Raw genomic sequence first — 17,391 nt, 5'->3', positions numbered from 1 at the left:
GGAGACATGCTTGGCCAGTCCATCACCTTTACCCTCAGCTTCTTTAGCAAGGCAGTGTTCGTCTTGGAGGTGTGTTTGCGTTCGTTATCATGGTGGAATACTGCCCTGCGGACCAGTCTCCAAAGGGAGGGGATCATGCTCTGCTTCAGTATGTAACAGTACATGTTGGCATTCATGGTTCCCTCAATGAACTGTAGCACCCCAATGCCGGCAGGACTCATGCATGCCCAGACCATGACACTTCCACCACCATGCTTGACTGTAGGCAAGACACACTTTGTACTCCTAAGCTGGTTGCCACCACACATGATTGACACCATCTGGACCAAAGAAGTTTATCTTGGTCTCATCAGACCACAGGACATGGTTCCAGTAATCCATGTCCTTAATCTGCTTATCTTCAGCAAACTATTTGCAGGCTTTCTGTTGCATCATCTTAAGAAGATGCCTCCTTCTGGGACAACAGCCATGCAGACCAATTTGATGCAGTGTGCAACGTATGGTCTGAGCACTGACAGGCTGACCCCCCACCCCTTCAACATCTGCGGCAATGCTGGCAGCACTCATACATCTATTTTCCAAAGACAACCTCTGAATATGATGCTAAGCACGTGCACTCAACTTCTTTGGTCAACTATGGCGAGCCCTATTCTGAGTGGAACCTGTTCTGTGAAACCGCTGTATGGTCTTTCCCACCGTGCTGCAGCTCAGTTTCAGGGTCTTGACAATCTTCTTATAGCCTAGGCTATCTTTATGTAGAGCAACAATTCTTTTTTTCAGATCCTCAAAGAGTTCTTTGCCATGCTGAACTTCCAGTGACCAGTATAAGAGAGTGTGAGAGCGATAACACCAAATTTAACACCCCTGCTCCCCATTCACACCTGAGATCTTGTAACACTAATGAGTCACATGACACTGAGGAGGGAAAATGGCTAATTGGGCCCAATTTGGACATTTCCATTTAGGGGTGTACTCACTTTTGTTGCCAACGGTTTAGACTTTAATGTCTGTGTGTTGAGTTATCTTGAGGGGACAGCAAATTTACACTGTTATACAGGCTGTACACTCACTACTTTACATTGTAGCAGAGTGTAATTTCTTCAGTGTTGTCACATGTAAAGATATAATAAAATATTTACAAACATGTGAGGGGTGTACTCACTTTTCTGAGATACTGTATATGGCTCCCGCTCCCGAAGTGCCTTTCCTGCTTGGGAAGAATTCAGGCAATTAGAATGTCAGTTCTCCCTAAAATACTATATTTCTTTCAGACCCTACCAATTCCTATACTGGCTCTTTTCTCTGTAAATTACAAAGACTTATAGGAGATTACATATGGCATCGTAGGCCTCCTACAGTGTCCTCCCAAACCCTATACTTACCTCTTAGTGAAGTTGCTGTATCTTCATTTATACAGACTTAGGACTTTTCTACATTTTATATTAGATTGGGGTCGGTATGACACTCAGAAGCATAAACAGTGGGTTTATCAAGAACACTCTTTAGTACAGGTACCACAGTTGGGAAACCAGTGCTGGTTGCAAAAATCTACTATTCTCTAATGGGTGTCCAGTTACCCAATAATAGCGGAGACTTTTAGAATTTGGTCATCAATATTACAAAAAATCCCTCACATCTGCTCCAACCCATCTCCTTGCACTTACAAGTGGATTTATGGAATAAACTTTCATTTGAGGTGGTAAACACAAAGACTGTAAAGAAATTAAAAAATGCCTGGGATATGCATAAGGCTATTCTAAGGAAAAAGTAACATGTAATATGAGTAGACTTGATGGGCCTTTCTGGTTCTTACCTACCGTCAATTCTATGTTTCTATAATTCTGCATTCCTTCCAGGTAAATACCCCATACCTCAATACCCACACGATATCCATAGACTTCTCTCTATGTTTCTTCTCACAGAGCTTTCTAAGATTTAACCTAAACAACACATTGACACCTTAGAAGACAACTTTTTCCAGTCGTGGTTTTGATATTATCAATTGAACCACTTTTTTGCAATGCACACACAAAAAAAGGCCTTATCAAGACAACTCACTAACTTTGAACAACTTTGCGTCTCAATGCTCGCCCAAAACGAGCATTATCACAGTCATATGTATTACTATTCCACATAGAACTCCCTACCTTACCCTCAAATATTTAATACTGGGATAAGGAACTACCTACACCTCTCTCCAAATCTTTATGGTCTAAAATATTTTTTTTTTTTTTTTTTTATAAACATTTTTTATTGAAGTTTCAAAACATCAAAAAAACAGATACAATAGACATAGATCGCCCATCAGCAATAGATATTATAGAGCACAACATACAATATTGTGACATGATGAACTACCTGAGAAGGAGAACTAAGAAAAGAAAACAACTTCGCCTCGCCTGTGTGTGCTAAAGCTATAGAGAGGTAGGGCTTGCCCACCTGAATATCAATCAGCATATTTAAGGTATAGTGTAACTGTATCAAGATATGGGTAGCTGTGTGAGGCGAGCTCATATAAATGGCATCTCGAACTATGCTCTGGTAATGAGGAGAAAACACTATGGGCAATGTAAAATGAAACTTCTTTTTTATAATGTTAACTAAAGGAGGGTCCCCACGACTATGTTGAGAGCATGCTATATACTATTCTAGTGTATGAATATTTAGAAGTGGGGAACTAGCATCTGTGGTAGTCATACTTAGGACATAGGGGATAGAGAAGAGAGAGAGAAAAAACAGCGGGCCAGAGCCGCTCATAATATAGAGAAAAGCAGGGGAATAGAGATGGTATCCTCTACCAAAGAGCAGTAGAGTAACCAGATGGGAGGGTAGATAGCGGGGGTGAAGAAGTAATTATTTCTATTGGGGGGTGTCTAGGGTCAGGGGCAAAGACCGAACAATGTAGAAAACCAAAACTATACCACCATTTAATCAGGGTCGAAACTAGGATGTCATCTGACTTATGCATGTGAGTGTAGGTATATAGCAGAGTATGCGAGCATTAATACATCAAATTTTAACCTGCTTAGCTGCAATAATGCAAGTTATATACATTGAGAAAGTCACCTAGTACTAGGAACTATAGTGAAGTGTCCTCTTATAATAATAATAATAAAAAAAAAAGAAAACACATAAGAAAAGTAAGTTTCCAAGTATCAGCATTCCCCTGGCTAATTGCCTTGTGGCATGAGTAGATGTACCCACAGCCCAGCATAGATAACTGAAACAAGTACATATAATATGTCCTGAGATGAGTAGAATATGGAGTGTAGTGCATGGTCATTGGGGGTGTGCCCTCATATACAACCATGTTTACAGTCAAAGGTCAGAAGGGCAAACAGAGGGATGTTAAATGCGGCCAGAAATTATTCTACATTTCCTTCCTTATGCCCCTATCAGGCTGTAAAACTATATGAAGAGGAAGGACATGCATAAATAAGGAGAGAAGGAAAAGTTAACGTCTGTTAGCAATTTGGCCCATAGTCAGTAGGCTATAGAAGCAAACCAGAACCTTCATCCTATACCAGATCTTGGGCTTAGGAGGCAATATAATAGGGATTCCTCTATATCTCCAGAATGTCCTATTAGGGAGATGTGAGAAGTCCAAATGCAGCAGTGTGACAGGCTGCGGTCCGTTGCAAGCAAAGTCAAAAGCTTTATAGGAATGTTCTTCAATTCCTGTCTGGGGAGCTCCTCTAGTAAAGCACTGTATATCTCACACTTAACTGCTCCCACAAGCGACTTCAACTTAGGGTGGTAGTCAGAACGTGTGCCACCGGTCCAAATCCTGATGTGAGGTGACAAACTTGCAATCTGTGAGGCGTGTTGTGGGGTGCTGAAGGCTCTTACTCTTACGCGGTGTCTTTTAACTGGTTCTAGGCAGGCCACAGCGCGTCTCTGTTGCGAGATCTCCTTGGTAGCCTGAGGCAGATGTGCAGCCAGATCTCTGAGGGCTTGGAAGCTTTGCCGGAGGGCAATGTAATGGGCCGCCGATCTTTGCGGTGTCCTGTCCTCTTCTGTTCCCTCATGCGCCATGTCTCCAGCGGAAGCAAGGGGAAAGTGTAAAGACAGCATCTGTGCGGGGTGACAGTCTACTGGGGCTATCTCCTGTTGCCGCATTTTAGTAAGTCTCAGACCCCGACACCCGATGTAAAGTGAGGGAGGGAGAAAGTAGGGCAAAAGAGGGGGGGGGGGGGGGGTTCCACAGCTCTGAGCACAGGAGGCGTCAAAAGAGAGTAGTTATGCCAGGTAGGTGCGGTAGGAATTAGACCAAAGAAAGTCCGATTACCGGTTTAAATCCTGGGGCTTGATTTGTAGGTACAAGGCTTGCCACACGATCACAGCCTGGAGTAATTTGCCTTAGTAAGTGCGGAGACAGGCTCCAAGATGGCGACTTGATTCCTCCATGGCCCAGAGCTGCTTCATACTGGAGCTCTATGCTGAAGCTTTCTCCTTCTAATCTCTGCCGTACGAGCTGAATCCAATATTTCTCTGTAAAGTATGTATTTATAGGGATAAGAATTGAAGTTATGTTCTGGAAACTATGGCAGTTATTAGCTTAATATGATATAGGTTTGGAGAGCTCCATGTAGGTGCGTCTGCTCTGCTTAGCGGTTGGCTCCGCCCCCCATGGTCTAAAATATTTAAAGAGACGGCAAAGTTAGCACACACCACCCTTTTGTTAGAAACAAACACAAAATTACGTATTAGATGGTACATGACTCCCCAGCTTTTGAAATTTATCTTTCTGGGGCCACTGACAGATAACTGGACCCTATTTAATTTATGATGGACATGCCTGCTTATCCAGAAGTTTTGGCAGGAAGACAAAAGTGAAATAAATGTGTTTGCGGTTGTTATCATGTTGGAATACTCCCCTGCGGCCCAGTCTCCGAAGGGAGGGGATCATGCTCTGCTTCAGTATGTCACAGTACATGTTGGCATTCATGGTTCCCTCAATGAACTGTAGCTCCCCAGTGCCGGCAGCACCATGACACTCCCACCACCATGTTTGACTGTAAGCAAGACACACTTTTCTTTGTACTCCTCACCTGGTTGCCGACACACACGCTTGACACCATCTGAACCAAATAAGTTTATCTTGGTCTCATCAGACCACAGGACATGGTTCCAGTAATACATGTCCTTAATCTGCTTGTCTTCAGCAAACTATTTGTGGGCTTTCTTGTGTATCATCTTAAGAAGATGCCTCCTTCTGGGACAACAGCCATGCAGACCAATTTGATGCAGTGTGCAACATATGGTCTGAGCACTGACAGGCTGACCCCCCACCCCTTCAACATCTGCGGCAATGCTGGCAGCCCTCACGTCTATTTCCCAAAGACAACCTCTGGATATGACGTGCACTCAACTTCTTTGATCAACCATGGTGAGCCCTGTTCTGAGTGGAACCTGTCCTGTGAAACCGCTGTATGGTCTTGCCCACCATGCTGCAGCTCAGTTTCAGGGTCTTGGCAATCTTCTTATAGCCTAGGCTATCTTTATGTAGAGCAACAATTCTTTTTTTCAGATCCTCAGAGAGTTCTTTGCCATGAGATGCCATGTTGAACTTCCAGTGGCCAGTATGAGAGAGTGTGAGAGTGATAACACCAAATTTAACACCCCTGCTCCCCATTCACACCTGAGATCTTGTAACACTAACGAGTCACATGACACCGGGGAAGGAAAATAGCTAATTTTGCCCAATTTGGACATTTCCATTTAGGGGTGTACTCACTTTTGTTGCCAACGGTTTAGACATTAATGGCTGTGTGTTGAGTTATTTTGAGGGGACAGAAAATTTACACTGTTATACAGGCTGTACACTCACTACTTTACATTGTAGCAAAGTGTAATTTCTTCAGTGTTGTCACATGAAAAGATATAATAAAATATTTACAAAAATGTGAGGGGTGTACTCACTTTTGTGAGATACTGTATATGGCTCCCGCTCCTGAAGTGCCTTCCCTGCTTGGGATGAATTCAGGCAATTAGAATGTCAGTTCTCCCTAAAATACTATATTTCTTTCAGACCCTACCAATTCCCATTCTGGATCTTTTCTCTGTAAATTACAAAGAGTTATAAGTGATTACATATGGCATTGTAGGCCTCCTACAGTGTCCTCCCAAACCCTATATTTACCTCTTAGTGAAGTTGCCGTATCTTCAGTTATACAGACTTGGGACTTTTCTACATCGTATATTAGATTGGGGACGGTATGACACTCAGAAGCATAAACAGTGGGTTTATCTAGAACACTCTTTAGTACAGGTATCACAGTTGGGAAACCAGTGCTGGTTGCAAAAATCTACTATTCTCTAATGGGTATCCAATTACCCAATAATAGCGGATACTTTTAGAATTTGGTCATCGATATTACAAAAAATCCCTCACATCTGCTCCAAACCATCTCCTTGCACTTACAAGTGGATTCATGGAATAAACTTTCATTTCAGGTGGTAAACACAAAGGTGCATATCTATCACGCTCCGTACGGAGCTTGAAGCTCCGTGTTTCTGGCGAGCCTGTAGGCTCGCCAGAAACACCCGTTATGAAGCTGCAGCCTAAAGACCGCTGCTCCATAACCTGTCCGCCTGCTCTGAGCAGGCGGTCAGACATCATTGCAATTCAACCCGATCGAGTACGATCAGGTTGATTGACAAATCCCTGCTGGCGGCCAATCTGTAGGGGGCGGCGTTGCACCAGCAGCTCACAGGAGCTGCTGGTGCAATGCTGAATACTGAGAGCGTTCCGCATTCAGCAAGGTCTGTCAGACCTGATCCGCACTGTCGGATCAGGTCGGACAGAACTTTGTTAAATAGGCCCCAAAGACTGTAAAGAAATTAAAAAATGCCTGGGATATGCATAAGGCTGTCCTAAGGAAAAAGTAACATGTAATATGGGTAGACTTGATGGGCCTTTTTGGTTCTTATCTACCGTCAAATTCTATGTTTCTATAATTCTGCATTCCTTCCAGGTAACTACCACATACCTCAATACCCACATGATATCCATAGACTTCTCTCTATGTTTCTTCTCACAGAGCTTTCTAAGATTAAACCTAAACAACACATTGACACCTTAGAAGATAACTTTTTCCAGTCGTGGTTTTGATATCATCAATTGAACCACATTTTTGCAATGCACACACAAAAAAGGCCTTATCAAGACAACTCACTAACTTTGTACAACTTTGCGTCTCAATGCTCACCCATAAACGAGCATTATCACAGTCATATGTATTACTATTCCACATAGAACTCCCTACCTTACTCTCAAATATTTAATACTGGGATAAGGAATTACCTACACCTCTCTCCAAATCTAAATGGTGTAAAATATTTAAAGATACGACAATGTCAGCACACACCACCCTTTTGTTAGAAACAAACACAAAATTACGTATTAGATGGTATGTGACTCCCCAGCGTTTGAAATTTATCTTTCCAGGGGCCACTGACAGATACTGGACCCTAATTAATTTATGATGGACACACCTGCTTATCCAGAAGTTTTGACAGGAAGTCAAGAGTGAAATCAATAAAATATTTAGATGTTCTTGGACTTTAGATCCTTTAATTTACATTTTCAATTAAATCCCTATGGATATGATATCAAGGAATTAAGAAATATTTTGATCCATGAAGATTGTCTCTTCATAGGCACCATAGGGAGGTAACCCATGTGTTAGTAACAATAGTCTCATAGAGACTCCTAAAGGCTCTACATCTCCCCTAATTTACTCTAGAGGCTCTAATATACTACAAATTACCAACTCTCGATTTTACCTAATGTGCAACATTTCTTTTACCTTCCTTTTTTCCCGCTTCTTTCCGATTTCTATTGGTTATGTTTTATCTTCTTACACAGTACAACGGGACTTGATTTTAAGTACTGCTTTCACTGCACTGTTACATCCAAACTTTGACAAATGTATTTGTTGTATCTGCTTTGTAAGACAGAATGTTGCCACTACTTGTTAAAGATTGAACTTGATGAGTTATGAGGCCATGATATGGGACACAACAAATTCCTGGACTTTATCTAGAACCTAATCGCATCCCTGTATCTGCTTAAGGATGTTACTGTCTCAATATATATCTCTTTTATTGTATGTTAAACTTTGGAAAAAAAACCATACAGTATATACTGTATATATATATATATATATATATATATATATATATATATATATAAAAACATATGGCTTACTGTTCTCTGGTCTATTGTACAAAGAGCAAAATAAAAAAATAAACTTGTAATAAATAAGTATTGGTATCTATATAACATATCTATGGCTACTTATGGATACACCATCAACCACCACAATAACCCTAAAAGGATTGCTGCTATTGTTGTATTAACATCAATTTATTAACTTTATACCAAAATAATCTGACACAGTGAACTGTGGCCACCCAAATGCAGCCAGTACCCATTTTTCTGTAGCTTTCACACAGTGAATGTATTTTTTACCAAACAACATCCGTTTCTTAGCCGTTGGACTCTGATTACTAAATTAACCCTGACCTTGACCCCACCAATAAAAAAAAATCTAACCTTAATCAACCAAATTAACACCTTCCCTAGCTTAACCTTATAATTATTTTATGCCTGTATTTTTCAATGCTGACTGCACCTCCACACCTCACAATGGGGGGTAGTTATCAAGCCGTCAACCTCAAATACGCTGGAATTCCGCAGCGTATTTGTGGCGAGGCTGATTCGCCTTAGTTATCAAAGGCTAGAGACCGGCAAAAGTAGAATTTAGTGACGTAAGCTTCGATCCGCCGGACTCAGTCCGACACAGATCGATTCTTATGTCACTCCAGATGTTCCGCACACAAGTGCGGCACCATCTGACTACTTTTGCTAGTTATCAAAAAAATAGCAGGTACGCTCGGCACTTTTCCGGCCCAGCGTACCTGGTTTTCAATCCGCCGCCCTGGATGCGGCGGATCCCATAGGAATCAATGGGAGTCTGACCATAGCGAAAGTTCATGTTCGCTGCTGCCAGACATCCCATTGATTCCTATGGGAGCTGTCTACACCTAACACCCTAACATGTACCCCGAGTCTAAACACCCCTAATCTGTTCCCCTACACCGCCAAAACTAAATAAAGTTATTACCCCCTAAACCGCCGCTCCCGGAGCCCACCGCCACTCTAATAAAATGATTAACCCCTAAACCACCGCTCCCTGACCCCGCCGCAACTATAATATATGTATTAACCCCTAAACCGCCGCTCCCTGACCCCGCCGCAACTATAATATATGTATTAACCCCTAAACCGCCGCTCCCTGACCCCGCCGCAACTATAATATATGTATTAACCCCTAAACCTAAGTCTAACCCTAACCCTAACACCCCCCAACTTAAATATTAATTAAATAAATCTAAATAATATTTCTCTTATTAACTAAATTAATCCTATTTAAAACTAAATACTTACCTTTAAAATAAACCCTAAAATAGCTACAATATAAATATTAATTATATTGTAGCTATCTTAGGATTTATTTTTATTTTACAGGTAACTTTCAATTTATTTTAACTAGGTACAATAGCTATTAAATAGTTATTAACTATTTAATAGCTTACCTAGCTAAAATAAAGAGAAATTTACCTGTAAAATAAATCCTAACCTAAGTTACAATTACACCTAACACTACACTATACTTAAATAAATTAATCCTATTTAAAACTAAATACTTACCTGTAAAATAAACCCTAAGATAGCTACAATATAATTAATAATTACATTGTAGCTATCTTAGGATTTATATTTATTTTACAGGTAACTTTGTATTTATTTAAGCTAGTTAGAATAGTTATTAAATAGTTATTAACTATTTAATAACTACCTAGCTAAAAGAAATACAAAATTACCTGTAAAATAAATCCTAACCTAAGTTACAATTAAACCTAACACTACACTATCATTACATTAATTAAATAAATTAAATACAAATAACTACAATTAAATACAATTACATAAACTAACTAAAGTACAAAAAATAAAAAAAGCTAAGTTACAAAAAATAAAAAAATAAGTTACAAACATTTAAAAATTATTACAACAATTTTAAGCTAATTACACCTAATCTAAGCCCCCTAATAAAATAACAAAGCCCCCCAAAATAAAAAAATGCCCTACCCTATTCTACATTAAAAAAAGTTCAAAGCTCTTTTACCTTACCAGCCCTTAAAAGGGCCTTTTGCGGGGCATGCCCCAAAGAAAACTGCACTTTTGCTTGTAAAAAAAAATACAACCCCCCCCAACATTAAAACCCACCACCCACATACCCCTAATCTAACCCAAACCCCCCTTAAAAAAACCTAACACTACCCCCCTGAAGATCATCCTACCTTGAGTTGTCTTCAGCCAGCCGACCCACCGATGGAACCGAAGAGGAGATCCGGAGCGGCAGAAGTGATCCTCCAAGGGGCGCTGAAGAAGTCTTCCATCCAATGAAGTCATAATCCAGGCGGCGCTGAAGAAGTCTTCCATCCGATGAAGTCATCATCCAGGCGGCGCTGAAGAAGTCTTCCATCCGGGCGATGTCATCTTCCAAGCGGCGCTGAAGAAGTCTTCCATCCGGGCGATGTCATCTTCCAAGCGGGGTCTTCAATCTTCTTTCTTCAGGATCCATCTTCATCCCGCCGACGTGGAACATCCTTCTTTTCCGACGGACTACCGACGAATGAAGGCTCCTTTAAGGGACATCATGCAAGATGACGTCCCTTCAATTCCGATTGGCTGATAGGATTCTATCAGCCAATCGGAATTAAGGTAGGAAAAATCTGATTGGCTGATTGAATCAGCCAATCAGATTGAGCTCGCATTCTATTGGCTGATCGCAACAGCCAATAGAATGCGAGCTCAATCTGATTGGCTGATTAGATCAGCTAATCGGATTGAACTTCAATCTGATTGGCTGATTCAATCAGCCAATCAGATTTTTCCTACCTTAATACCGATTGGCTGATAGAATCCTATCAGCCAATCGGAATTGAAGGGACGCCATCTTGGATGACGTCCCTTAAAGGAGCCTTCATTCATCGGTAGTCCGTCGGGAAAGAAGGATGTTCTGCGTCGGCGGGATGAAGATGTATACTGAAGAAAGAAGATTAAAGACCCCGCTTGGAAGATGACATCGCCCGGATGGAAGACTTCTTCAGCGCCGCTTGGAAGATGACATCGCCCGGATGGAAGACTTCTTCAGCGCCCTTGGAAGATGACATCGCCCAGATGGAAGACTTCTTCAGCGCCGCCTGGATGATGGCTTCATCGGATGGAAGAATTCTTCAGCGCCCCTTGGAGGATCACTTCTGCCGCTCCGGATCTCCTTTATTTAAGGGGGTTTGGGTTAGATTAGGGGTATGTGGGTGGTGGGTTTTAATGTTGGGGGGTGTTTTATTTTTCTTTTACAGGCAAAAGAGCTGAATTCTTTGGGGCATGCCCCGCAAAAGGCCCTTTTAAGGGCTGGTAAGGTAAAAGAGCTTTGAACTTTTTTTAATTTAGAATAGGGTAGGGAATTTTTTTATTTTGGGGGGCTTTGTTATTTTATTAGGGGGCTTAGATTAGGTGTAATTAGCTTAAAATTGTTGTAATATTTTTTAAATGTTTGTAACTTATTTTTTTATTTTTTGTAACTTAGCTTTTTTATTTTTTGTACTTTAGTTAGTTTATGTAATTGTATTTAATTGTAGTTAATTTATTTAATTAATGTAATGATAGTGTAGTGTTAGGATTAATTGTAACTTAGGTTAGGATTTATTTTACAGGTAATTTTGTATTTCTTATAGCTAAGTAGTTATTAAATAGTTAATAACTATTAAATAGCTATTCTAACTAGCTAAAATAAATACAAAGTTACCTGTAAAATAAATATAAATCCTAAAATAACTACAATGTAATTATTAATTACATTGTAGCTATCTTAGGGTTTATTTTACAGGTAAGTATTTAGATTTAAATAGGAATAATTTATTAAAGTATAGTGTAGTGTTAGGTGTAATTGTAACTTAGGTTAGTTTTTATTTTACAGGTAAATTTCTCTTTATTTTAGCTAGGTAGCTATTAAATAGTTAATAACTATTTAATAGCTATTGTACCTAGTTAAAATAAATTGAAAGTTACCTGTAAAATAAAAATAAATCCTAAGATAGCTACAATATAATTATTATTTATATTGTAGCTATATTAGGGTTTATTTTAAAGGTAAGTATTTAGTTTTAAATAGGATTAACTTAGTTAATAAGAAAAATATTATTTAGATTTATTTCATTAATATTTAAGTTAGGGGGGTGTTAGGGTTAGTGTTAGACTTAGGTTTAGGGGTTAATACATTTATTACAGTGGCGGCGGTGTAGTGGGGGGCAGGATAGGGGTTAATAAATGTATTATAGGTGGCGACGGTGTAGGGGGGGCAGATTAGGGGTTAATAAGTTTAATATAGGTTGCGGCGGGGTACGGGAGCGGCGGTTTAGGGGTTAAACTATTTATTTAGTTGCGGCGAGGTGCGGGATCAGCAGGATAGGGGTTAATAACTTTATTATAGAGGGCGACGATATGGGGGGGCAGGATAGGGGTTACTAGGTATAATGTAGGTTGCGGCGGTGTCTGGGAGCGGCGGTTTAGGGGTTAATACATTTATAAGAGTTGCGGCAGGGTCTAGGAGCGGCGGTTTAGGGGTTACTAACTTTTTTTAGTTGCGGAAGGCTCCGGGCGCCGGTATAGGGGGTAGAACAGTGTAGTTAGTGTGGGTGCTTAGTGACAGGCTAGCAATAAAGCTGTAAAAAAGCCGAAGAGCAGCGAGATCGGATGAGTGATAACTCTCACAATCCGCTGCTCATCGCCCGTACTTGGTGCGCGGCTTTTTGACAGCTTTATTGATAACTTAGGCGAAATTTTGCAGGTCCGCGGCGGCGATGGTAGGCGAGCTTAGGCGGGCGTATTGGGCCGGCGAAGGCAGGAAAAGTAGACGCGTTGATAACTACCCCTCAGAGTATCTCTTACTGCCTAACTCAAGTTACCCCAGTGTATCTCAAACCACATATACTATACAACGGTACAACCCTAGTGCAATATTTGCTCCTTGAAATGATCCAAAGTACCCTAAAAAGGCATACCAAGAGATCTGTCACCCATTTGGTGTTCCACGGCAAAAATACCATCAAAGAGCCCTTCTATATGACCACTGAATTACAAATATCTAAGGTCCCCTATACATGATTCTTCTAACATAAAAAAAGAAAATGTCCTCCTTTTCCAAACGTTTCCATCCTTAACATTCAAGGGTTCCACTATACAAACTGCAACCTGTTTAACGAATCCCAGATAGCTAAAGTGATCCCCCAGGCCCACCTTCCACCAACCCCTTTTTTGTGTAGGAAATTGGGACTGAGTTGTCTTTTTGGATAGGATCAGACTAATATACTAAGGGAGAGGTCTCTTCAATGTACAGCCGGAATTAGTTAAGAGAAACCACACACTAAATTAGACATATCCCACCTTAATGATCATCTTTTTATTTTACTTAAAATGACTCCCAGAAGACAAAAGGTAAGATCACAATCAGCATGCTAAGGGACCCAGTATTAAAAATGTTATTCAATGAATCAAAATATTGTAGGTAACATTTAACCAGCATATGGTAGTTCCACAAAGTTAAGGTTTACATTTTTTCTGCCATTGGTTGTAATGATACCCGGTAAGGACTATCTAACCCTAGCTAAAAAAAATCCTTCCACAGCAATTAATCTTAATCATGAATCAATCACAAAACAACAAAAAACTAACTAAATGTAATGCCCTGCCACAAACATCACTCCACCCCTAGCTAATTTCATTTTTGCTACCTTATAATACCCCAAAAAAATCTTATATGGGGGCTACCTTTGGTGCCACAGCCACTCCCACCAACAAAAAAAGATGTTTCCTCGCTGTAATATTCCCCCTTCCCAGAAACCTTCAACCCAAAAAAAAGAGAAAAAACCCATAGCCTCCTAAATGACCCACCAGGACCCAATGCAAAGTAACCCATGTCGATCCTCTCTATAGTAATTCAGATCCCTGATTGGTTAGTTTCATGTAAGTTTTAGAGTGGTAAATGTTACTTGAAGAATTGGTCAATATGAGATCTTCAAATGTGTGAAGAAAAGTGATCTTTTAGCAGATGAATGGTGTCATTGGATGCTGATTTAATTTTTTATGATAAAGGAGTAACATAATGGTGGAATTGCATTTTAAAATCCTGGAGGAGTCTCTTGGATGCTAGTTTTTTTTTTTTGGGAGGGGTGTCATGTTAAGTGGTACTGGCATTGGAGGTACAGTGAGGACTTGAGTCCTGGGGAAGTTGTACTAGAGATCATATATGGAGGTCCTTGGGTGATGTGAGGTTTTGGTGGGTGGTCCAAAGAGTAGGACCTTGAGTGATAGAGAAGTTTTCTGATATGTAATCCCTAAAGGAACCATAATGAGCGGGGATCCATTGGAGGTACCAATCCATTTGCTTGGGGAAATTTTGCTTTGAGAGGTTTGCATTATTTGTAATGTGGTTGCCAAAAGTGAGCTGCAACAAAATATTACACTAATAGGATCTTAGATTTAGTGGTGGTGGTGGGGGGTAATTAAGGGGGTTATTTTTTGTGAGGGTAGAAATTGGTTAGTTGCTGTATGGGTTATGGGATATTGGATGAAGGGGTTAATGTTGCTAGTACAGGTAAAGATTAAGCCAGTAGGGGAATTGGGCTTAGAATATTTGCAGTGTGAGTTATGGGATGGGAAAGGGGTTAATTATAGGGCTTGATGTCCATTGTGGTTATGACTAACTAGGTGGGAAAGTTCCAATTCAGGTTAGTTTTTTTTACTAGCATCAAAAATACTATTTTACATACTTGTGACTGACTGACAGAGGTACCAATTTTTTCATCAGCTTATTTGCAAATAATTGTGTCAAGATTTTTATGTAGCCCAGAATGTGTCATTACTGCTTTTCATTAGCAATATATTTACACTATATCACAAAGCTCTTTTATAAAATCCAAAATACTAACTTTTTTACAGTTTGTAAAAAGCAAAAGTAAAAATGTTTTTTTTTTTTCTCTACATAATAAAAAAACTTGTGAAGTATTCTAATGCAAAATAGCTTTTGTTTTTTTTCTCTGAAGGAGCCACTCCACTGATATTAAACCCTTGTCCACCACAAAGAAGACAGAAAGGTAGGAAATATATGACCTGAAGTTGAGGTAAACCTCATCTAATCCATAAGATACACAGTCAGATTACAAGTGGAGCGTCCCTCTCGCATGATATCTCTGCTAGAAGAAAGCTTTTTGCGCACATCGGGTTGTGCTCGTATTACAAGTTGAAAGTAAAGTGTTTTTGCACAATCACTAACCCGATGCAAAAAGCTGAACTTAGAATATTGCGCGCGTTAACCTAATTCCCCCATAGAAGTCAATGGAGCATTAAAAGTAAAAAAAAAACTAACACCCTAATCGCGCACAAACCCGATCGCATTTTTTTAAAGGGAGCTAAATCGACATGAAAATATTAATATTTCCCATTCCAATGTTCTTCATATAGCAGAATATGTTCTATTTATTCATAAATACATATTCTTTATATATCTAATGGTATTTTGGTACAATATCTATCTATATAAAAATATAGATGATTATATATAGATAAATACAGATATACCTAGGAATATCTATTTAAAAATACATAGAACACATTCTGCTATGTGCAGAACATTGGAATGTGAAATATTAACACTTTATTAAATATGAATAGTGCATAAATATGATTTTACATGTTTTCATCTACTTAACTGCAAAGGTCTCCAATGCATATATATATATATATATATATATATATATATATATATATATATATATATATATATAGATATATATATATATATGTCTATAAATACTTATATACACATATAAATACATATGTACACACATAAAAACATATAAATATATATATATATATATATATATATATACATACATTATTATTATCCGTTATTTGTAGAGCGCCAACAGATTCTGCAGCGCTAAAATACATATATCATTTTAGATATGTATATGTACTGTATGTTAAAGCCCTTTGCTTGCCTTTTTTTTTCTTACACCTGAGACCTCATATCTTTTTGCCCTTATAACTTTTTTGTGCATTTTTTTTTTATTATTTTTATTAGATTGTGTTATTATGAGTGTAAGTGTACTATGTAATATATTTTTGATGACACCTTTTTATTTCATGAAACAGTTAACCAGATCTTTCAGGACATCTATCCCGACACAGGTTAACTTTAATTCCGCTCAAGTGATCACATTTACTTTCAACTTGTAATAAGATCAATAAACCCGACTCATGCAAACACCCGTGATAAACCTATTTCCGCTCATGCGTTACTGTTAGCGTGCCACTTGCAATCTGGCCCACAATTGGGTGATAATCTAGATCTCTCCCTACCTCCCATCTTGCACATAATGCACTTATTACAAACCTATTTTTCATTAGACATGTGCGTTTCGATTCGGAACGAATCGAAATTCGGCCGAATTTGTTAAATTCGGAGATTCAGATCGATTCGAATTTACGAATTACGGTAGTACCAAATCTACCGAATAAATCCGAATTAGTTCGGATTTATTCAGTACATTTGGATGGCCATGGATTACACTAGTATTGTACAGTATATTAGGTTATATCACTCTGCTATGGGTTACACCTAATATACAGTACATAATACTAGTTTAATACACAGCAGATCCCACCTAACACATACCGAAATTCCGAATTTCCAAATCAAACCGAACCGAATCCAGACGAATTTATTCGAATCCGAATGAATCCAAAATGAATGCATTCAAATTTTTCCGAATTCGAATCGATTCGAACTTTGAAAACATCCGAATCGATCCGAACCCGAACCGAATTTTTTCCGCCATGCACAAGTCTATTTTTCATATCAATGCCCAAGATGCTTAGCTTCAGTGAAATTGTGTACTCTAGGGCCTAGATTTGGAGTTCGGCGGTAAAAGGGCTGTTAACGCTCCGCGGGCTTTTTTCTGGCCGCACCATAAATTTAACTCTGGTATCGAGAGTTTAATCAAATGCTGCGTTAGGCTCCAAAAAAGGAGCGTAGAGCATTTTTACCGCAAATGCAACTCTCGATACCAGAGTTGCTTACGGACGCGGCCGGCCTCAAAAACGATTCTCCCATAGGAAACAATGGGGCTGTTTGAGCTGAAAAAAAACCTAACACCTGCAAAAAAGCAGCGTTCAGCTCCTAACGCAGCCCCATTGTTTCCTATGGGGAAACACTTCCTACGTCTGCACCTAACACCCTAACATGTACCCCGAGT

General features: G+C 39.4%; 1 protein-coding gene across 6 annotated transcripts in view; it reads left to right on the top strand.

The window, feature by feature from the left end:
• Window positions 1-17,391, top strand: part of LOC128653626 (transcription elongation factor A protein 2) — a 229,859-nt gene that overhangs the window by 104,446 nt on the left and 108,022 nt on the right. For 4 of the 6 annotated variants that reach the window (XM_053707026.1, XM_053707028.1, XM_053707029.1 and 1 more), the window contains one exon: window positions 15,178-15,228. The exons of the other annotated variants lie outside the window; for them this stretch is intronic. In XM_053707026.1, coding sequence (XP_053563001.1) covers window positions 15,178-15,228 — 51 coding nt within the window. The remainder of the gene's footprint in view (window positions 1-15,177; window positions 15,229-17,391) is intronic. 6 annotated transcript variants of the gene reach the window in all.

This window comes from Bombina bombina, chromosome 3 (genome assembly GCF_027579735.1).
Source record: "Bombina bombina isolate aBomBom1 chromosome 3, aBomBom1.pri, whole genome shotgun sequence".
Classification (NCBI taxonomy): domain Eukaryota; kingdom Metazoa; phylum Chordata; class Amphibia; order Anura; family Bombinatoridae; genus Bombina; species Bombina bombina.
The sequence above is the reverse complement of the archived record's forward strand: the minus strand, read 5'-3'. Positions and strand labels throughout refer to the sequence as shown.